General features: G+C 43.9%; 1 protein-coding gene across 1 annotated transcript in view; it reads left to right on the top strand.

The window, feature by feature from the left end:
- The first annotated feature begins 2,607 nt into the window (after positions 1-2,607).
- GUCY1A2 (guanylate cyclase 1 soluble subunit alpha 2) overlaps positions 2,608-22,772 on the top strand; it is a 182,742-nt gene continuing 162,577 nt past the window's right edge. The window contains exons 1-3 of the mRNA XM_054203627.1: positions 2,608-2,880; positions 15,988-16,049; positions 19,282-19,403. Of these exons, the coding sequence (XP_054059602.1) occupies positions 2,611-2,880; positions 15,988-16,049; positions 19,282-19,403 (454 nt within the window). The 5' untranslated portion in view covers positions 2,608-2,610. The remainder of the gene's footprint in view (positions 2,881-15,987; positions 16,050-19,281; positions 19,404-22,772) is intronic.

The raw sequence follows: 22,772 nt of genomic DNA, 5'->3' as shown, positions 1-22,772 counted from the left end.
TGGTTATGGCTTGAGCTGGGGAGGGGGAAAGGGGAAGAGCACACTGCCACACTGGGTCGCCACATTACAGGCATAAAAGGAATATGGCCATGAGGGGCATGAAGAAAGTAATTTTTAATGCTGCAAGGGGAACTCAAATGCCAATGATCAGTTGCGTTTAACTTTAAGAAAAAGAGGAAACCGAAGGCTTAAAAAGTGTCAGTTTTGTCATCTTGAAACTGTTTTTCCCTGGTGCTGAATAAAATGCAAACATGCCCACAAGCCAGTTGCTTACCCTACAGCTGAATTACTGCACATGGAACCAGTTGACACTTCAGTATTTTAGCAGTTTAGACTTATAAATATGTATTTGCACTTTCAATGCTAAACTATGTAGCTCTTACCCAGTTGTCACTGCCACTGCATCAGCCAGGGAACCCGCAGAAGTTTGCTTCACTGAGGACTGTACGATACGGTCTATGAGAAGGAAATGAGTTTAATGGAAACTGAAGCATGTGAAGAAAATTAACATCTTAACACAGAGTACCCTGTGCTGGGGATAGTGTTTAGCACTGAAGGACCCCTTCCAGGCCCCTTAATTCCTGAACCTCCTCAATGGCAGGAGCTTGGACTGAGGGCAGGCAGAATGACTGTCTTGTTTCTCTGCACTCAGGTACTGATGAATATTATTATTCACTAGAGGAGGAAAGACAGAGGAGGACAACGGATCTGGAGGTTCATGCATGAATTAACTTTCAGGTGAAGTCATGTCCGATTCCTGTCCTAGGGCTGCTAAGGGCATCACCAGGACTGCAAAAAGAAAGTCTCTGCATCCCAACTGTAATATTTTATAAGGCAACAGAAGGTAGTATAGACCACTCCAGCTTTATTATGCATCCTTTCAAGCCACAGCCTTCAAGCCCCAGCAATTTAGAAAATATGGCAAGACAAAAGGAGATTCAATGTTTCTCTCATTCCGTATATACTTCTATAGAAAAAAAAAAAAATAGAAATTGACTGGGCCAAGAGAAACAGGGATGATGACACTGAAAGCAATGTCCTGGCAAGGGCTGTTGTGCCCTACTTAAAAGCGGCATGCTCAGCCACAGACCTGTGCCCCTTCTGAAAGCACACCCCCGGGCTGTGCTGTCTAGGGCCATGCTCAAAAGCTCCTTCATACCTGTGGAAATCTTCCCAGTCTCTCCAGTGGGTTCTTGTTTAGGCTGCACTCAGGCATCTAACAGGATAAGGTTTTAAAACATATGTCATAATACAGGGGAAAGGAAAGGTAGAGTAAAAACTATCTTAAAATTGTTGCATTTTAAAATAAATTTTGTTTGAGTGAAGATAGAGTAATGACAAGCTGTCTTCCTTGATGGCAGGACGCACCACTACAGCTGAGATGACGTTTCCTTGGAGCCTTTCAGCTGAGAAACGTGTGGTTATCACTAGTGCCATGAAACTCTCAAGGTGTCTTTGAACTGACTGCATGGGTACAGAAAGTGGGGAAGGTGACACCTTGCATTGTCTTCAAGGGTGTCATCCCGCATCCAAGCTCCTGTGCTTTGTGTCCTCCACCCCGCTCCGTTCTCCTTTTGTAGCACAGGGCTGCTACAGGGGAATGAATTTAGTTTCTTCTTTTTTTTTTTTTTGGCCATGACCTGCAATGTTAGCGGCAGCGGCGCTCGCACGGAGACGAGAAGAACTTTTCCCTCCCCAAACTGGCGGCCGCATCTCGCCTCCCCAGCTTGTTAAAATCATTTTCTTCGCCCCCCGCTCCCCCCAAGGTTCAGCTTCCCGAATGCCGATCGGCAAAGTTGTCGGGCGGCAGGGGCAGCAGGACCGTCTCCCCCCGCCGCTCCCCGGGCGCAGGGAGCTGTCCAGCACCGCCGCGGGACGGCAGGGCCGGGGCGGCCGCAGCGGGAGCGCCGCGGGGAGCCCCCGGCCGCTCCCCGCCGAGCCGTGCGGGGGGACACCGGCCCGTTCCCCCGCTCCCCCCGCCTTCGCCCGGATCCAACGCGCCGGGAGGAGAGCGGAGCGACCTGTCCGCCCGCCCGGCAGCCGGCAGCGGCGGGAGCGCGGGCTGCGCGTCGGCTCCGGCCCTTGTCCCGCCCCGCCGGTGCTGCTGCCCGCCGGGGGCGGTGGCAGCATCCCCCCGGCAGGCGGGAGCGGGGCTGCGGGCCGCGGCGTGCGGGGCTGAGCGCGACAGGCGGCGAGCGGGGCGGGGGGAGGCGGGAGGAGGAGGAGGAGGAGGAGGAGGGGGAAAGGGCTCCAAACAACACGTGATTCCCGCGGAGCAGCGAGGGAGCCGGGGGAGGGGAGAGCGAGGGCGGGCAGCCGAGGCAGAGGAGGGCACCATCCGCCGCCGCCGCCGCCGCCGCCACCGCTTTAAAGCCTCCCGGCGCGGCACCGCGCAGCACCCGCGCTCCGCCGGCCAGGCGCGGCGAAGGCGCGGAGCTGCGCCGGCCCCGGCCCCGGCGCGGCGCCTCCGCCGCCGCCTCCCGCCTCGGGGCACCCGCGGCCATGCGAGGCGGCCGCCCCCGCGGCCGCGCAGCTCGGCGCTGCCCGCCGCGGCTGCCCGCCGCCCCGCGCTGAGCCCGGCCGCCGCCGCCGCCGTCTCCCCGCGGCACCATGTCCCGGCGCAAGATCTCCTCCGAGTCCTTCAGCTCGCTGGGCTCGGACTGCCCGGAGACCAGCCCCGAGGAGGAGGGCGAGTGTCCCCTGTCCCGCCTCTGCTGGAACGGCAGCCGCAGCCCCCCCGGCCCCGCCGACACCCCCTTCGCCGCCGCCGCCGCCGCCGCTGCCGCCGCGGCCAGCGCCGGGGCTCGCCGCGCTCCGCGCCGCCGGCGGGTCAACCTGGACTCGCTGGGCGAGAGCATCCGCCGCCTGACGGCCCCCGCGGTGAGTGCCCCGCGCCCGCGGAGCGCCGCGCCCGCCCCCGGCCGGCTCCGCGGGGTCGGGTCGGCGTCGGGAAGGGGGCGGCGGTGCCCTCGCCCTTCGCCCGGGCGTCCCCGCCGCGCCGCCGCAGCCCCCTGCCCCGCCGGGCCAGCCCCGGCTGCGGGTTGCCGGCCCCGCGAACCGGCGGGAGGAAGGATCTCGGCAGCCCGGTGCTGGAAATGGGGTCGGGAGGCACAAATACGTGCCGCTGCCGGTTTAGCTGGGTTTATTGTTTCTGCCGAGTCCTTTTCTGAGTTAAAAAATGGTAAAATCATAAAAGTGCTTGCGGCTGTCTGGTCCTAGCAACATTTTATTATAAAAAGTTATGTCTATATGATTCATGGCATGCACATTCTTTCTTCAGCATAGAGGAGATGTGAACTTATTACATTTATAGGGCTTTTCCGTACTGAGCAAGGTAAAACCACAAAGTTTCGACTTGGTGTTCAGAAATATTTCAGCAACAGATTTCCCTGTGCCTCCTGGATGCACTGGCATTCCTGAGAGATCAGTTTCTATTAAGCGTACTTTGAAATCCATGACTTATGATTGTCTGGATAGCTACACCTGTGGTTGAGAATCAATGAAGCATTGCATATGCTAAAATAAGTAGTGAATTTGGGTAGAACCCGTAACGTGTGCTGGTGTCGCTTTGTGAGACTGAATTCAGTGGCTCAGGAGTTCTGTAGGTTCATGTATAACGTAAGGTTCTTCTCCAGCCTTTCTGTTACGATTGTGCTATGCTCCTACAAATACCTCTGTGACAATCACTAAATTTTCCTCACGAAAGTTTCATCTGCAACTGAATGCTTGTTTGGTCTCTGGGATATTTTAACGTGTTACAGTACAAAATATTAATTGCAACAAGTAGCCTTAATCTGTAAGACGACTATATTTGCTATTGTGACATTGGATCATCTTTTTGCGTATTGTTATCCAGCTTTGGAAATTATGAGTCTCATCACCACCAGCTATCAGTTTGCTTTAGTTTTAATATTCTCTTTCTTTTCGGTGTTCCTTGAACTGTCTAGACAGGAGTGACACGCTGTTTAATGGGACAAGTTAGCCCGCAGTACAAGATAATAGCTGTCCAGTTTCAGTTAAGCCTTTTCTTTCCCATTGATTTTTCCCCACTCCGCTGGGAACCTGGTCTTGTAATGCTGATATTAATAGATGGTATCTCAGGTGACTTGTCTTGTTTTAGTAAAAAAAAAAAAAGAAGCTATTTAATTTGATAATAATACAACGGTATAATTAGAGCATGTGTTACCCAAAATATTTAAAGTATTCTGAAGTAGCTCAGTGCAGTATTTTTAGATAACCTTAGTATTTGTATTTTCCCAACTTTGACTGCTACCTCCTGAATTGAGTTGCTATAAAAGACAATTAGTTTTAGAGCTTTGATGAATTGTTGATTTTGTTCTTTAAATTAGCACATTCTTTGAATTAAGAGACAAGGAAAACTTTGGGAGATCTTATAGTCATCTTTCCTTCCTGCTCTCAGAGAAATTTCATTTAAGAATGCAAAAATTTCACCCAACCTGGTTTTGATGTCCCAACCAACAGCTTCCATGACTTCCTTGGGAGATAATTATGGCAACCGTTATTGCTGAAAAACTGTCTTTTAAAAAAAAAAATTAATGTGATACATACTGCTCAAAATTTCACTTTTTATCTTGGCATTATGATTGGTGCTTCAGTCACATCTTACACGCTTTGGCATAAATTAATGTGGTTAAGTCTAAAATGTCATGTTGTCACAATCATGGTATAAGAAACGAATCAGGTCCCCTGTCTTTTCAGTTTTCACTCTGAGAAATCACTGTTTAGGTGCATTGTTATTTTGGTGCATTTTTAAAAAATTGTTCTGTGATACTGAATAAATGCCTTCATGCAACAAGTCAAGTTACCATATGTTTAACAATTTGAATTGGATTATTTTTGCACATCTGCTAATGTAAATCAGGAATAAAATTAATTAGAAGTAAAAAAAAAAAAATACTTTGCCTGTAAAATTAGTGTCAAATGGGACTCATTTCCATTATTTGTAAAATTAAAAGGCAAGTCTGAAGGGTGCATTGACTTATGTTTTTTCTGAACAAAAAGCTTTAATAATTTTACTACAGACATAGATACCTCTTCATTCCATGACACTACAGATATGGGTGTCTGTTAAGTGTATAAACATATATTTATGTACATACAAGTGTGTGTGAAGGTATACACTATTTATATTCCCTGCAATGGCTTGATATTTTCCTTTCCAACATGAATGCAGGAGCAATTTGTCCCCATCCCAGTGCTGAACACTTCCAAAGCTGAAAGATGCTACAGGTTCCTGATGCTTATACTTAGCCTTAATTTTGTACTTTCCTTCGGCAGTGGGTGTTTTCACTGAGAAAAAGAATCTTTCTGTGTGTTTAATAGTGCTGTGACACGCAGAGAGATCTCTGGGGTGATACTATTTCAATGTGGCAGTAGCAGGGGCTACCGAGAGCTGCTCTGGGGCTGCGGAGAGTCTCGAACTGAGCAGGAGGGAGCATCCAAGGGGCAAAGGAGCTGAGCAAGAGCTCTGTCCATGGGGCAGAGCAGCAAGAAGGCTGTGCAAGCAGGCTAGGTCTTAGGGGTGGTAGCGCAAAAATGTATGTGAAAATATTAGTGTCTCCTGTGCAATGTGTTCACGAGTTAGTACAACTGCACTGTCAAGGGAAAGAGATTCTGTAGAGTAAAATGCAGTAATGAAGCATTTGAGATATTTTATATTAAAATACAGCGAAAAGAAGTTACTGCATTTTGTATCACCTGTAATCTTGGTCTCAAGTTTAGCTGAGTGTGACTTTGCACAAATTTTACTTTTTGTGGAACTGCAGGAAAAACTTAAACACCTTGCTGTGTTGCAGCGTTTAATCCTACCCTTCTGCTGGCTCCTGGAGAACAGCTTCTAGCACTTTCCAGCACATACGATTTTTCCAACCTTTTTCTTAAATACATTTTTCCTGCAGTTGCTATACTAGAGGATGTAGGGGTCTGATCCTCAGTCAGCGCAGGTCATTTTATGTTCCTCTGGGTTCCTAAAGGTTTCCTGACGTGCCTGGATGGCTGAAGGGTGGGCACCGTTTATCTGGAACTCACATACCCTGAACCCTCTATTTCTTAACAGCCAGAACTAGGAGGATGATAAGGCTCACCTCCACTGAAACAACTGTGTATTTTGGAGGCAAAGGTGTGGTGATGAAGAAGATGAGCAGACCTCCATATGTACCCTACCATTGTCGTTCATAAGTAGGGTGTGCTGGGGAAGGTCAGGGAGACAGGGTGCACCAGGCAGGGAGGCAGAGCAGCGGCGATGCAAGAAGAGAGGCAGCTTTTTCTCAAAGCTGCACTCAACAAACTAACTATGCATATACTGAACATCATCACTTTGAGTAGCTGCCCCGTTGCCCCCCAAGTAAGCAGGCGCATTGGCAGCAGGAGGGTCGAGGCTCTCCCAGCAGCCAGGCAGAGCTGGGTGCCGCAGACCGAAGAGTCAGGGGAACGGTGCCCAGCCAGGGCTGTGCTCAGCACCTGAGTGTGAAGATGGTGTTTTGTGGGACCAAATTTAGCTGCTCAGTGCAATAAACCCTGGAAATTGCACACACTCAGTTCTTGTGACTCCTGTATCCCATGAAACCGTGGCCAACAGTGCTCCATGCTTATTGCCCCATCTCTGGCTCTGCCCTCTCACAGCCTTTCACCCCTGCGATGTTCCCACAAAGCTGAGCCCATAATTGTGTAGGCAGCTTCTATCCACTCTAACATGTTCCTAAATCATGTTCCTGACTGGGCAAAGATGTTCCTTCTGTCCTTTATCTGAACGACCATCAAAGGGTCTTTGTTAAATACTCTATCAGAGAAATTTGGAGCTAGATCCAGCTTCTGTCAAAACAAACAGGTGTCCTTCTCACTGGGCTGGGTTCAGGTTTTTGGAGATAAATAATAAAAAGCTGTGAACCTTGTAAGGACATTGATTTATGACCTTGTTTTTAAGAAATCAGCTGCAATAATTATATGTACATCACAAGCAAATTAAACGATATATTTTTCTTTTAATTTCAGCTTTATTGTTGTGTTCCATTTTAAGGGTTGAATTTTACACCCACAACCACATGAACTTTGATAACTAGAGATGATGATACTATACGCTATTCATTATCAACATAAATTTTTCTGCCTTTTAGAGCTCTGCTATGTGGGAATGATACCCTGGCACCAGTGGACACAGTTTTATTCTGTAGAAATGCCATTTAGTATCTTACTGAATTCCAGTTCCTTGCAGCAATTTGCACATTTGCTCCAGTTCTATCTTGACTTGTATCCAACACCGGGCTGAAAATAGAATCAAAATCAGAAAAAAAAAAAATTTGTCACTGATTTGAAAAGTCAAATGCTCAGCTCCCATCTAAGGGGCATGGACTACCCTGAAGCATCTAAGAGTGACTGGGCATGCATTCAGAGGAGACTGTGAACCCCCAAGCGCTGTACTGATCTTTCTGGAAAGAGAATTACAGCATGACACAGCATTAAACCGACTTACATTTCCATTTGATTTTATTTTCTGAATGGCCTATGTAACGCATCTCTTGAACTGTAAACATTATTAAGTGAAAATCGCTTCTCATATACTTTCCTGTTCATTCAGAATTATTCCTGCTATTCTTTAAAGGCCCAGTTGAAGACACATTAAAGTAAGAACATTTTTTTCCTATTTAAGTGAGGAAGCTGCTACTGGCTGCTGCCAAGTAACTTGAATTTAAGAATTGTCTTTGAATACAGCCTTTTTCCTGACAGTGGGAGAAAAGTGAACCTAAGGACTGTTGTGTAGGCTAGTACTTATATCACAGAACCTCTGTAACTTGAAATTGCTTAATTGCAAGTAAATCCTCCGGTGAGTAGAGGTGGGGTTTTGGTGGAGAAGTTGCAAAGTAGCAGCTCAAATTGAACGTGGCTCCATCATAAACCTCTACCACTTACTCTCAAGGAATAGCTACTCTTTTTAGTAGCAATAACAAGTTGTTGCCACTAACAGGAGAGGTAACAAAATGATTTCCACATAAGATTTTGAAAAAAATTTGCAGAAGGGTTCTGAGCTCCTTATGACTCACATTAACCCATAAAGTGTATCTAAGCTCTACTGTTGTAGGAATAACTTCTGCCTATCTTTCTGAAGGAAGTAAGGTCATGTCAAATGATATCCATATCAGCGGTGTGATGAGCTTAATCACTTAATAGCCCAGGCTGGATGAGCTTTACATGAGTAACATCCTTCTTGGGAATGAGGGTGGGAAGGAAAAAAAAGTGTAAAAAATGGTGAAGAAAGGCATATGCCATGAGAAACTCCTGATTTCTAACTCCATCAGACAAACAGGATTAATTTTTTTAAAGTATAATAAAATCAGACTTTTTCCCAGTATCTTTGAACATAACAGAGAGAAAAGCCATGTATACACAAGGTTACATGAGCAGTCTGTAGTCAGTCAATCTGCTATTTCATAGCGTGGAACAGGGCTGTGGTGTCTTAAACAGGAACATTCTGGAAAACATTGTCAATATGAGAATCACGGTGGGTTTTGTATGTTTGTCTTGTTTGGTAGTTTAACATCTCATGCGAGGGAGCTTCAGCCCCAGCAAATAAAATATTAAAGGAATCAGTTTAACTGCACCCGAGGGCCTGCTGCATTCTATTGACCTTGATGAAATTTTATTTAGGATGAGTTTAAATATTTGACATCTAGTGCTTGTACTGATCTTAGCAATAGTTGCTTTCTTAATGTTTGTATAGTTCCAGGCTGAAATCTTGACTTCTGTGCAGTGCTTGATAAAAACCATTCATACATTGCAGGCGTCTTTGCTGCCTGGAAGCAGAGAGCATCTCCCTGCTGGGGATCAGACCTGGCCACAGGCAAATCTCGACCGCTGGCCAACAAACCAGAGTGTGGCAGCACCAGTGTTAATCCCACAAAATTGATCTCCATTGTTTTGCACTTCTCTGCCTCTCCCCTGGCCAAAGTGCCCAGGTACAAATAACAGACAAAGATGTAAAGCCGAAGGGTTACGTATGTCAATATATGTCCCTAAGTAGCAGCGTGCAGTCATGGCTCTGTCAAAATGAGGGTGAATGTCCTTCATTTGCAACTGCTTGAGCAGAGACAGTTACTACTTCACAGCAGTCCAGTGTACTCCTGGTGAAACTTAAAATGTTAACAGAGAGAAAAACCCTCTCTTCCCTTCTACCTCTTGTGCTAATGTTAAAGGCTGTTATAAAATGCTTTAAGTAAAAGAAATCATTCCATCTCATATCCAAATTCTTTCTAGATGTGTCTGCTTGCTAACTCTCAAAATAAGTTTCAAAATGAAGACAAAAAAAATCTGTGGTTTTTCTATAGATCTCAAAGGGATAAGCATCTTTGCAGCTCTGCATATGAAATTAGGTCCAGTTATACAGAGGAAATTTTTTTTTCTCTCCTAGCAGAAGAAATTCCCTGAGAAAGGCTGACGTGTAAAGCCTTTCATTTCCGATCTGTCTGCTAGAGTAGCACCAATGATTTTATGTAGTAGATGTGAGTTGCATTAAAAGGTGAACAGGTAGCATTAGCGGTAGATCACCTATTATATTCTCACCTACTGTATACATTCTTTCTGCAGCACAGAACAGATCTTCTATCCATTCCAGACATGGCTGAAATTCAAACATGAACAAAGTGATGCCAGCCGGTATTATAATGGATAGCACCCTGAGATATTTATCCTTCACTGTCAAGGAGTTAGACTAGATGATCTAATAGGCAATTTCCATCCCTAATGTCTGTGATTCTTCTAGTGGAAAGGCAGCTGGGGATGCAGGAGTTATAATTTCTAATTATTATTTAGCTCTGCTTTATTTCTTCAGAGTGTTTGCATTGTTATTGCCATGAAATAGTATGGGGTAAAATTTTTAGTCTCAATGTTATTTATTAAATTAAGGCATTTTCTCTGATATGCGCAAGTATTTCTCTGTGAAAAGTGCCCCAGTTTGCATGAACTGAGGAGCAGAACGGTCTCAGGTTTAGTTGCCATGTGGTACTGAGCTCAGGTGCTGTGCTCTTGCCTGGTCCCGTCTGGATCCTCGCGAGCTGTTGTAGGGCAGCTTGTTTGGCCTCCAGCTGTCAGTCATCCCACTCTGGATCCCCAAACAGTCCCCTCCTGGGGATTCTGCATCTTCCCCTCTATGATTCTATGATACCAATTCTGGTGCTAGTCATGGAGGTCTGCAAGCAGTTGGTGCTTTTATCTAAAGCACAAACCTCTGGACTCAGGAAGCTGGTTTTCATGAAGAAAAAATACATTTTTAGCTTGTACAGTTACAGAGAAAAAAATGAGTACACCCTAAAGGTTCAGAAGCTAGAGAGTAAAAATACATTTTTTCCTGTTTATATTATCAAAAGCACTATTAAGCCCCAAAGATGATTTTTTTCTTTTTTAATTTTTCAAATGTTTTCTTATGTTGGGGCTCCTTCTCCTTTGTTGGTTTCTGTCTGTGCCCTTTAATTTCATTCTTCAGCTATTGGGAAGGGGACAGGGAGGGATCCTGGCTGTGCAGGATGTGCAAAGACCTGCGAGGGAACCTTCCTCCTTTCTACATCATCATAAAATTGTAGGATGCCAAAGAAGCCTTCCTGTTCTTTTTCAGTTCTGTCTTTCCCTAGTTGCAGCAATTTCAATGCTTATCTCCCCAGTACTGGCATTTGGGAATGTTGATAAATGTTTGTCTTCAGCTGGAGCCTTGGTTCTTTGTTTATGGCCTCTTTAACATCAATATTTTGGTGACTAGAAGGACAGGGACATAACAGTTCTCCACTGCTTTCATGATCGTGGGCTAAATATTAAAAAAACCCCGACTGGATGTTAAAATTACTATTTTGCCATTTATTTCCTTCTGGATAGGCCAGGTGCATACCTACTTATGGGTGCTTAGAGATCTGTAATCACCTATGCCTAAAGACTTGACTAAAATCGGCTCTGAAATATGAAAAAAAGAAATGTTTTTCATTAATGAATGATCACCAGCAGCGAAGCTGGCAATTAAAGTCTTACACATTTGCTGAGTTAGTGACTGAACACTACAAATTTGAAGCTTGTAAAACTTTCAACATCAAAGCGCCGGTTTGGCTGAGGTCTGTGGCATCTTGCATCTGTATGCAGATGGGCGGATTCCTCTAGGAAGGACTTTGCAGCTCCCCAGGGCACAAGAGCCCAGAGGAGCCCCCTGACCCGGAGCTCCCTGACCTGACAGGCTTCCTCGAAGAAATTCTGATAGAAGCAAAGTGGTTTCTAGCTGAGCCTATTATGCTCTTCAGTGCTTCAACTTTCATGTTTAAAATTTTAAGCACTCAAGTTTTTAAGAGCATGACTGCTGAAGCACTTCTGAGGCACAGCTAGGAGCCACTTAGCTTTTGCCAGGAAAAATCTTTGAAGCCTTGTTAAGGTTACAGAAAAACTGTCTGTGTACCTGGCTGCTCTCTTGGCTCGGACCTCCCTGTTCCATCCAGTCCCTTTCTTCTCTAATTCTATCTGGTTATCTTAGGATGCAAAAGGAATGGGATGGAGAATTTGGAACTGCATTTATGTAAATTTAGACTGAGTCATCTGGGATACTGTGTGCAGTTCTGTCACCTCAGGGTGGTGTTTGTCTGTCCTTACTTAAACATTTAAAAGATGTCTAAGTCTAGAGCAATCACTCAACACCTTTTCTAGACAAAAGAAAGGAATGGGTATTTCTAAAGACTGAGTCCTCAGGCATGTATTAGATGCCAGCTGTAGGATGAAATGAATCACTTTGGGTGCCTACAGTTGGGCAGATGAGCCATACCGTTTATTTCCAAAGGTGTTGCAATCAAATGAAAGACAGTTCAGAGGCAACAGAAAATGTCTAGGGAATAGGCTACAGTCCCTGTCCTCTGAGAGGAGATTGGAAAGCTTGTATTTGATTGCTGTGGGGAAGACATTTATAATACGGGATGCAATTAAAGTGGAAGTCCTCTCCCCCTTGTCTCCAAAACTGGAGGCAATGAAGTTAAAAGAAGGAAAAATGAAACTCAAGAGAAAAAAAATGGTACACAATGTTTAAACTGGAATTCTTTTTCAATGGAAGTTGTCTGAGTTAAAAAACATGGAATACTTCAAGATCATTTAGACAAATATCTTCATAAAGATTTTCTCCAGTTAGTCACAAAAGCTCTTTTGAAAAGCTACTATGCCTGTAGCTTCAAGTCTTGAAGCAGTTTTGCACTACTGGAGAGTCAGGCGAGGTGTAACAAGAAGAGCAGATTCTCTTCAAGTGCATCCTGCAAACAGTGGTGTCTGGAGAGTCACAGCAGCTGTCACGGCAGGGCTGCCATGGTCGGGATCGCTGCCTGCTGCTGTGCAACGGTGGTGGGCTTTGGTTGCAGCACTGAGTTGCCAGGTGGAAGAGCTGTAGGAGACGGTGAGCAGGCTGTACACCTGTGCCCAAATGCGGGCAGCATGAGGAGCAAACAGGTGGCATTAGACATCCCCTGATGTCTCATAGACTGAGCTTGCACACATCCTTGTGTGGAATGGCACTTGGGATGGGAGTGCTGCAAGAGATGGACACAAGTTCTTCAGGAAGGATGGGCTGGGAAGGTGAGGAACAGGAGGCGCTCTCTGTGCAAAGAGGTGGCAGCAGCGTGTGCACAGTTGCCTTTGGACAGAGCAAACTGGCCCACAGTGTGAGGGTCAGGAGTAGAGGACAGATGAGCAGGGCTGGTGTGGTGGTATGTCTGCTACACAATGGATGGTCAAAAAGTGAAGGCAGAGGAAGCCTTTAGCCTTTGAGGCTTGGATGAAGCCCCACAATGGCAGGACTTGGTACTCGTGGCGGTCTTCAGCCAACCCAAAATCCACAAGAAGGAATCCCTTCTACCTTATATGTCATTCCAGATGGAGCTTGGGTACGATCTGGTATGGCAATTCTTGGATTCATTTACACTTAACAATAGCGATACTGGCATTTCTTAATTTGAGTTGCCCGTAGAAATGTGAACTGATGTGATTATTCCTTTTGCGATGCATAGCACATATTAGTAAATCGTTACAAAAAAAATGAATTGTTAAAATTTACTATTTTAGCTAATAGTCACTATTTTACATTTATATTAAATCTTTCATTTTAAGTGGTTTTGAAGCTTTAAAACCTTTCCAGTAAATAAGCACCACTGAGTACCTGCAGGGCATAAACGTACATTGCAATAGAAGAGGTGTATTGTTATAGGTAGGCTACCTTTTATCTCCCCGAATGGCAGAAACTATGTTTCTTGGAGAGGCTACTTGAAGAAGGTTTAGCTATTTTGACTCCATGCCATCTTGCCATTGGATGCAGAAAAGAGGTGGAAATGTTTCCTCCCCACTCTTGTAGGCAATGCATAGTCAGTAGTGGCAGAAGCGGTGCACCAAACTACCCTTGTAAGTAGCTACGAGCTGGTGTTATCTCTCTCCTCTCCATTTTGTTTAGTCATAGCCATAGTTACAGAATTGCATCGATAGCAAAATGACACTCACCAGTGATGAAATACAGCAAACCGAGAAGGCGCACAGAGGCTTTTTAACCACGCACAGTGACATGCTGTAATAATTCTTGTCAGAAATGAAGAAAGACTTTGTGGCTCTGCAGGTCAGTTTTCATACTGGCTATGAGCATGTTACATAGAGCTCGGTTTATGACCAGTGTTTTAATCGTAAATCCTATTTTTTGTCTGTACTTAATTTCTAAGATTTGATAGGAGATGCCAGTGAAAAGGAGTATGAGTTCATGGGATTGTATAAAATTGTCTGACAGCAGCTAGGCAGATGATTTATCTTTCAGAAGAGAAAGGTTTCTGTGTTGTTTTTTTTTTTTTTTTTTTCATTCCAGTACTGCAGGAGAAGGGAGGTCTATTGATGAAATAAGCTCAAGACTTGGAAGTTGCTCGTATGGTCAAATCTTGAGGTATTCAAAAGGACTTTTCCCTGGGTAAAAGAGGTGCAACATCTGTGTGTCAGGCAGGAGAAAGGCAAAGGCAATCCATGGAGGGCTGCTCAGGTGTCATAAGCTGCAAAACTTCTTGAGAAGACAAAAAGCTATTTTCCTTCATTTCTGCTGCGGTACCAGGCATTGCTGCCTTCCATATGCTTGCTGTAAAAGCACTTTGGGAGAACCAGAAGGGAGATTTAATTTAACAATCAGACATTTCTACCGTTCCCCATTTCATGTCAGAGGAGGTGCTGGTGGAGTACTAATGTTCTGTGTGTAGGGCATCAGGCTGAGGGAAATGCTCTATGGAGATGTGAGGTGGCAGCTGTCTGGACCTTTTTGCTTAAAGCTGTTTTGCTTTTCCTGGTTGCTAGAGTGGGAAAATACATCTTTTCTATATGTGAAGAATGGATTTTTCTGCCTGCTGAGCACAGAAAGCTTCTGAATCTCTGCGAGAACATGCCATGAAATATATTTGTAGCCCATCAGGCCTAAGGACTTCAGCACCTGCTGTACCACTGAGAAGGGTGTGATTTTTTGATATGTGATTGTTTCATTCATTGTGTTTTGCAAGAGAACACTTTAATGATTTTTAGCACAGGAAACTTAGCTCCCACAGAGAAAAGAAGTAATTATCTGATACGGAATTAACAAAAAACCCGAAACCTCTTTCAAGGTTTACATCTGTTTTGAGCTTATTTTTGTTAAGCGCATGTGTTTCTACACATGCAAATTCAAAAGGGTAGACACATTCGTATAGTTTGGTATTAAAAAAGAAATCTTGACAATTGCACAAACCTAGTGCAGCTTGGTATACACTTTTTCATTCCTGCCGTCATCACAACAGGTACCTCCTTCTGCAAACTCATGGGCGATAGTAGGCAGAAAGCTCAGCTCTTGAACTGCTGAATGTGTACAGAAGCAAGCAAAATCTGAGACTTTCAAAGATTTTGGTGGTTTTAGAATTAAATTCCTCTAATTAAGGGGTGTTTCAACTATTGCTTTCCAAAACGATTAGGTGTTTTTTCCAAAACGTAGGGAAATAGCAGACACCTCTAAAATTTGAGTGGCTGCTGCTGCGAGTCTGATCAAAATATCCCTGTGTGCCTCTGATACAGAAGGAAGGTTTATAAACCCCGGTTGTGTACCTTCGTCTGACCTGTGGCACGAGGGCAGAATGGACAGGTGAAAAACCTCAGACTTGACACAAACCAGTAATTTTGGAAGAACGATGTTTTGCCGTAAGTGACTTGGAAAATTCCAAAGAGAATGACATGGATTTCAAAGTTTCTTTATTTACCCAAGGATGTCTCATGAATTAATTCAAAGTAATAGTAATAGCAGCAGCAGCAGTAGTAGTAAGGAAAATAAATATATAAGTATTTTGGTGAACACTGTAGTAGTAGTAATAATGCAAATAAACACATATATGCACATATGTAGTTTGGTGAATACCTATTAAAATGAAATAGCATAGAAATGCTTGAAGCATGTCATGATTTTCTTTTGATGAACTTGAGTTTCCTGGTAATTTGAAGGATGACTGGAGAATCATAGCTTGTCAGGAAAGTAAGCCATAATAAATTGTGCCTTTATAATATCCTTTAGTACAAAATGCTCTAGGGAGTGTACAAAGTTTAAAAATCCAATGCCTTTTCCTGGTGATACTTTCATCACAAAATAATAGCATTTTCTTGCAACTATTTTAAATTAATTATTTTTAAATTATGAGATAATTGGTAGGTGATAGTTTTTGAAAATGAATAGCAAAATGGCTCCTTTGTCATGCACAACTAGTCCTGTAAGCAGTATTTATTATGTCACATTGTAAAATTCCTTCCTATTTAAATGGTGAAGTAAAGTATAAGGAATGAATACTATTTCATATCCATTGCTATGATGGACACCGAGCAGGTAGAAGATGATGAGAAGTAAAACTGCAGAAAAATAGTGTGTTAAAAGATAATGTTAATTGAACTGTACTGTACTTCCCTGATCTTATGATTTTTTTAATTATTCTTCCATAGCCTCAGACCATTCGGCAAACTCTTCAAAGGACACTGCAGTACTTTGAGCATCAAGTTATTGGGTAAGTGTTAATGTGAGGTAATGAAAGGTGCTTGGTGATGTTTTCCTCTATGCTTCCCAACTCACAGCCTTGTTTGACAAGCGTTTTAATTTTTGTTACAAATTTTTAGAGATGCTCTGGAGTAACTATACGTACTGTGGACATTAATGATAAACTGGTGTCCAGTCCTGCTTCCATGCAACCCCATCAGAGCATGACTGCTCCATTAACAATGATGTTTCCTATATAAAGAGAAGAGGGAATCTTTTACAAAAAGATTTACTCCAATTTTCTTTTCACAGAGCCAGCTGAGAATGTTGGAAAAGTTATTTACGCTGTGATCTGAGGTCCAAATCTTGCAAATTCCTTGTTACAAGCACTGTTACATACTTGCAGGTTTTTGCAGAAGCAGGGCTGAAAGCCGCTTTATTAATAGATGACTGAGGAGTAAAAAGAAAGTAATAGCAACTGTCATCATGAAAACCTAAGACATTCTGCCATTGATTAAAATAATCTCCTTTCAACCTTTCCCTTACCTGCACAGGTATTTTCATTACCTATGGAACTATTTTATTCTCACAGATAACTTGCTTTTCCTGACAGAGTCAGAATACAGTGGCTGCACATCTATAGCCATTAAATGGCTGTACCATATGACAAATCCTCTGAATTTAATTACACAGACGTAAGGGAAGTTTTTTTCAAGCTGCATTGAGTGTCTTTTTAGAATTTATGACATAGTTTCGAAGCTCGGTGCATTGAAGGGAATTGTCCTTGCCTGTTTCTCGATGTTTGGTTAAAATTCACAGGGCGCCCCAGCTTGGTGGGTGTTACCTGCCATATTAGCAGTCTGGCTGGTGCCTGAGGGCCGCGAGGGAGGCCAGTCTCCATGGATAGTTGTGACATCCACCGTGGAGCAGGCAGGGGGGAGAAGCCTTCTGGATGCTAATTTTTTTAGTTGCTGAGAAAATTGCTTGAAGTCTCACATTAGGAGACTTCAGAGGATGAGACAGTGCCTTGAGGAAAAACGTGTGCAATAACAATGAGGCTTTTTACTTATGCCCACATGTGGCTTAGATGTAGTTTTTTTAATGGACAAAGTTTTAAATGGGGACACTTTGAAAACCTGTAATTCCTGTGCCTTGTGATACACTGACTCAGTTTTCTGAACATCAGTATGAGTTTGTTAAAGTAGCGTTTGTCTCTAGAGGATGTCCTATAATTGTCCTGCCCTGTGATCTTTACTTTGGTACACATTGTGGTGGGTTGACATTGTCCAGCTGCCAGACCCCCACCCAGCTGCTCTGCTCTCTCACTTATATCATAGAATCATAGAATGGTTCAGGTCGGAAGGCATCTTAAAGATCAGCTAGTTCCAAACTCCCTGCCATAGGCAGGGACACCTCCTACAAGACCAGGTTGCTCAAAGCCTCATCCAGCCTGGCCTTGAACACTTCCAGGGATGGGGCATCCACATCTTCTCTGGGCAACCTGTTCCAGTGTCTCACCACCCTCACAGTAAAAAATTTCTTTCTGATGTCCAACGTAAATCTCCCCTCTTCCAGTTTGAAATCATTACCCCTCATCCTATCACTTCCCCTCTTCAACAGGACAGGGGAGGGAAATAAGATGAACAAAGCTTGAAGGTCAAGATAAAGTCTCCTGACTCCTCTACCTCCTCTCACACTGAGTGGCACAGGGGGATGGAGGTTGTGGTCAGTCCATAACAGCTCCTCTCTGCTGCTCCTTCCTCCTCACACTTTTCCTGTGCTCTTTGTGGGCTATCCATGTGCTGCAGCTTCCTTCAGGGCACATCCCCCTGCTCTGGCATGGGGTCCTGCACAGGCTGCAGTGTGGATATCTGCTCACTGTGGTCCTTCATGGACAACCTGCTTCCCCATGGTCTTCTCCAGTGGCTGCTGGTGGAATCTCCAGTTGGCGCCTGGAGCACCTCATCCTCCTCCTACTTCACTGACCTTTGTGTTCACAGGGCTGTTTCTGTCACTTCTTTTCCTCACCCCTCACATCACCATGAGGTGCTTTGCCCTTTCTTATATACATTTTTCCAGAGGTGCTGCCATTTTGTCTGAGGGGCTGAGCTGTGCCCTGCGGTGGGGTTGCTGGAACAGTCTGGAACTGGCCTCTCCTCACAGCGGCCCCCGCAGTGCCCCCTGCCAGCACCTGGCTGACACCCCATACAACATAAGTGTTCATCAGATCTCCCGTCCCAGTCAAGATGAGAGGTGAGGAGTGGCCGTGGGGTCAGTCAGGGATTCGGTGAGGCTGGCGGAAGAGGCCTGGCTGCTGGCATGGCGGTGGGGCTGGGCCCTGGCTTTGGGCTCTGGGTCAGCTCTGACACTGTGTCAGGACGTGGCCTCCTGAAGTATAAACAAAGTATGAAAGCATAACACAACTGTTAGTAAAATAGTCATTAGATAAGCTTTTCTCTGGGCATTGAGCTAAATCAATTGTATATTTTGCCAAGCGCATTATCACTCTGCTGCAATATTTTCTTCACTTGTATTCCCTCTTCTGTCATCATTATCACCTGCATAAAGGTTTGTTTTAAACATAGTTTGAGCTGCTGCTCTGTTTCTGTTGAATTAAGGAAAACCAATCCAGCAAAGCTAAATCAAATAGAATAATTTAGATGGTAGCTGGTATCTTGCTGGTCAGACCACAGCTCTGTTCTTTTATCAGTGGTGAGGTTCTTTTTATTTTTTGTTTAACAGGCTATAGCACAAACTTTATTCTTGATAGCTTAGTAAGTTGCAGCTTGGCATCCTTCTTTCTGCTGAGATCTTTTCCAAAGATAATCCACAGAGAAAGCTGGGTTTTATACTTGCAGTGCTAATGTAATGTGCTGTGGAAGATTTATTCTTCTTATTAGATACTCACCATTGCCTCATAAACATCTTGCTTGGAGTTAACTGTACAACTTTGTTATAGACAACACCCCAGTGGGAATGACGTATAAGACAGATCTGTCTGATACCCTTCCGTTACGCTCCAGCCCTTTGGTACTATTTTATTCTTATGTCTTCATTCTCATTACAGATAATACTTGAGATACCCAGGCTACTAATGTGTTGTCATCCATGTGTGATAGTGCACGAATGGAACGGAGGTGATCAAGGGGAGAAGAGACAAGGGAGGCTAAAGGCATCCTTTACCACCACTTCTGGAAGACATTTGTCGACCTTGCATTTGTATAAGGATATGCTATAACTTTTTTACTCTTTTTTTACTGTAGTTACAGGGATGCAGAGAAGAACTTTCATAATATATCAAACAGATGCTCCTATACAGACTGCTCTGGCAATGAAGAAACTGAAGATGTCTCAGGAATTCTCCAGTGTACGGCCAATGTACTTGGTATGTATTTTTTCAAGGGGATTTGTTTCCTTTAGTTGGAAGGAAAGTCTACTGACCATTCTAATACCAACAATGAACCAAGGAATTTTTGCTCCAACAAAGGAAATTTAGGATGTAGGCAGCTACATATCAGCGTGCTGTTACTACATTTGTCTCGTTTTCTACATGTATTTTGTGTCTTTGAGACAATCCAGAATGATTTTTCAGTGGTCAGTGGAGGTGTATTGTGCAACCTGGAGTACTGCATCCAATTCTGGAGCCCCTGCTACAAGAGAGATATGGACGTGCTGGAACGTGTCCAGAGAAGGGCCACGAGGATGATCAGAGGGCTGGAGCACCTCTCCTATGAGGACAGACTGAGAGAGTTGGGGTTGTTCAGTCTGGAGAAAAGAAGGCTCCGAGGGGACCTTATAGTGGCCTACCACTGTCTTAAGGGGGCCTACAAGAAAGCTGGGGAGGGACTTTTTAGGATGTCGGGTAATGGTAGGACTAGAGGGAATGGATTAAAGCTAGAGATGGGTCGATTCAGACTGGACGTTAGGAAGAAGTTCTTCACCATGAGGGTGGTGAGACACTGGAACAGGTTGCCCAGAGAGGTGGTGGAAGCCCCATCCCTGGAAGTTTTTAAGGCCAGGCTGGATGGGGCTCTGAGCAACCTGATCAAGTGGGAGATGTCCCTGCCCATGGCAGGGGGATTGGAACTAGATGAACTTTAAGGTCCTGTCCAACCCTAACAATAAAGTTTAAAAGGCTTTGAGTCCAAATGGACTTGCATCTTTGCAGGCCTTGGTCTTGGATTTATCTCAAGTGCTTTTATGGGGGTTCTACAGAACAAGAGATACTTTTATCATCTCTGGGCCTGGTGGATAGAGGGCCTGGGAAACACAGAGCAGGATGTACCTGAGACACGAAACATTCTGGAAACATATATTCATAGTGAAGACTGCTTGTTGCAATAAACTTTTAGAAATTGCATGTCAATATGATGTCACCCATCACTGAAGTGCAATTGTCTTGATAGCTGTCAAAATTAGATAGCTGGCTATTTGCATCCATTCATATTCATATCCATCCATTCATATCCAGCTTATTCTCCTTCCCAAGTTGTTGGTAAGCTTCCGTCAGACCTGTGTTCCTGATAAAAATCTGTCATAAAAGGCAAAGAAAATATAAGGCTCAGAGCTTAATACTAAGAACTTAGTTTTTTACTGGGGTTGTTTTAACTCTTTCACTTCTATGAAACTGATCATCTTCCTTGTTTTAGAGTAAACTTTACAGACTAAACTTTAACCACTGGGCAATTGTCTACATTTTACAGGGAACTGTAAGGAGGAAAAGTAGTTACTACTTTTAAAGGTAATTGTTTCAAAATAGTAATTCCTAATTTATTTGTGATATTCATTTGCAGTGTAGCAAAGCTGACATTACACAGCTCTACTTCCAGGACTCTAACAATTGAAAATAACTTTTTAAGTTCTAAGACATGAAGTGTTCTCATATCTTAATTGTATGCAATTATGCCTCTACTAAAAAGAAAGTAATACCAGCGTGGTCGTGTTGGTCAATGTGTTTACCACTGTCTGGGCTCAGTCCTGAGGTCAAGTGACCACAGCTCACCCACTTGCAGCACAGTGGCTGAACTGTTGTAGCTGTCAGTGTACCTGCTGCTATCTAGCATCAGCTGTGGAGCGCTGTCATTTGCCATCTGCTGCTTTCATGGAAGTCTGCAAATGGAGACTTGCTGCAGTTGTTTCTCTGTGGGAAAGGCCCCGGGGGGTGGCCAGCAAGAGGGACATGGGCCAGCGGTGAGTCCTGGCAGCAAAGGTGGCCAGTGGCAGCCTGGGCTGTATGAACAGGAGCAGAGATACAGACTGAAGGGACTCATTATCCCCTTCTACTCAGTGCTTGTTAGATCACATCTGGATTACTGAATCCAATGTTAGGAGCTCAAAACCATAGCAAAGTTGATAAACCGGAGGAAATTCAGCTGAGGCCACCAAGATGATGGGGGCTGAAGCACCTGCCATGTGAGGAGGGGCTGAGGGAGCTGGGCTTGCTTAGCCTGGAGCAGAGATGGCTTCTCTGGGGCTGTACTTTTTGTAATATCTAAACCCTCTTTGCTCTTCCATTGGAGGTCTCAGTAGACTACTGAAGTTGGAGTGGAAGATGGCATTCTGGTTCATAATTATTTTCCTTTGAGCTGGTAATATAAAGGATAAGCCTGGAACATTTTTATGGGCTTATGCAGTTAGAGAGACTTTCTTCAACAGGAGGCACAACACTGAAATCTGATCTTGTATGGTAATTAAAGATGTGATTTACCTTCCATGTCAGGGGAATATGGTAAAGTGATATTCTGCCCACGTTGTAGTCTGGACCTTTGTATCCTGCTGACTTAAAATCCTTCTGGAGGTATATGCTTTGCATGTCTATCTTTTGTATCTCAAACTGTTAAGCAGACTTGGTACCCTCTGTGAAACACCTAACATTCTAGTTGAGAGATGACTGTGTTTCACTGGCATTCAAAATGCTTTTTTTCGGTGTCACGTGCCTTATTCTGCAAGATGCTAGGCACTGTCAGGGAAGTTCTGAGTGTCTTTAACTGCTGCTGGGAATAGATAGTACTTGGCACTGTGAACTTTTGTTCATGGAGAGAATATAGAACACATTAAATTGTAAATATATCCAGTATTAGTTATGTTTTTTTGTTGTTTACATTTTTAAATAATTGAATGCTAAATCTGAGAAACAAATGTTATGAGTGATAAGGCAGGATTCATGCAAAGTAAGGACTTTTTGTGTTATCATGTGTGTATTAATATTATAGAAAACCAAATCAGATATTCAGTACTTATTTCACCATGACACAAAGTATGTGCTCTGAGAAATAGTTATGAATACACTTTCAACTTCAGCGTGCTTTTAAATCAATATGTTAGTCTTGGTCCCTTAGCATGGCTGAGTAATGTGCAGCCTGTTTTTCCATTGTTATGCTCACGGTGCACGTGTGTCAGGGGCAGATCAGACCGTTGGGATCACAGTGTAGGGGTAGCAGCTACAGATTACTGTCTTAGGGAATTATTAAAGTGGACTTTGCTGAAAATAAGTGTGCAGAGAATTACTCTTGGAAAAGCTCACCTTTTAAAGAATTAATTTGAGTTCATAGCAAAAAAAATCAATAATGTGAGGAAAACACAGACATAATTTAAAAGCAGTACTTCTTTCCTTCTCTTTGTCTGGGACAGGAGCATAAGGGAATGAGCAGTTAAACCAGCTTCTTCATTTTAATTGTAGCTCCTATCACAACAGGTAAATAATTAATGGAGGCTGCGTAATTAATTCTCACATATACAGTTATTTTTCTGGTTG

The sequence above is a fragment of the Rissa tridactyla genome, chromosome 1 (genome assembly GCF_028500815.1).
Source record: "Rissa tridactyla isolate bRisTri1 chromosome 1, bRisTri1.patW.cur.20221130, whole genome shotgun sequence".
Lineage (NCBI taxonomy): Eukaryota > Metazoa > Chordata > Aves > Charadriiformes > Laridae > Rissa > Rissa tridactyla.
The sequence above is the reverse complement of the archived record's forward strand: the minus strand, read 5'-3'. Positions and strand labels throughout refer to the sequence as shown.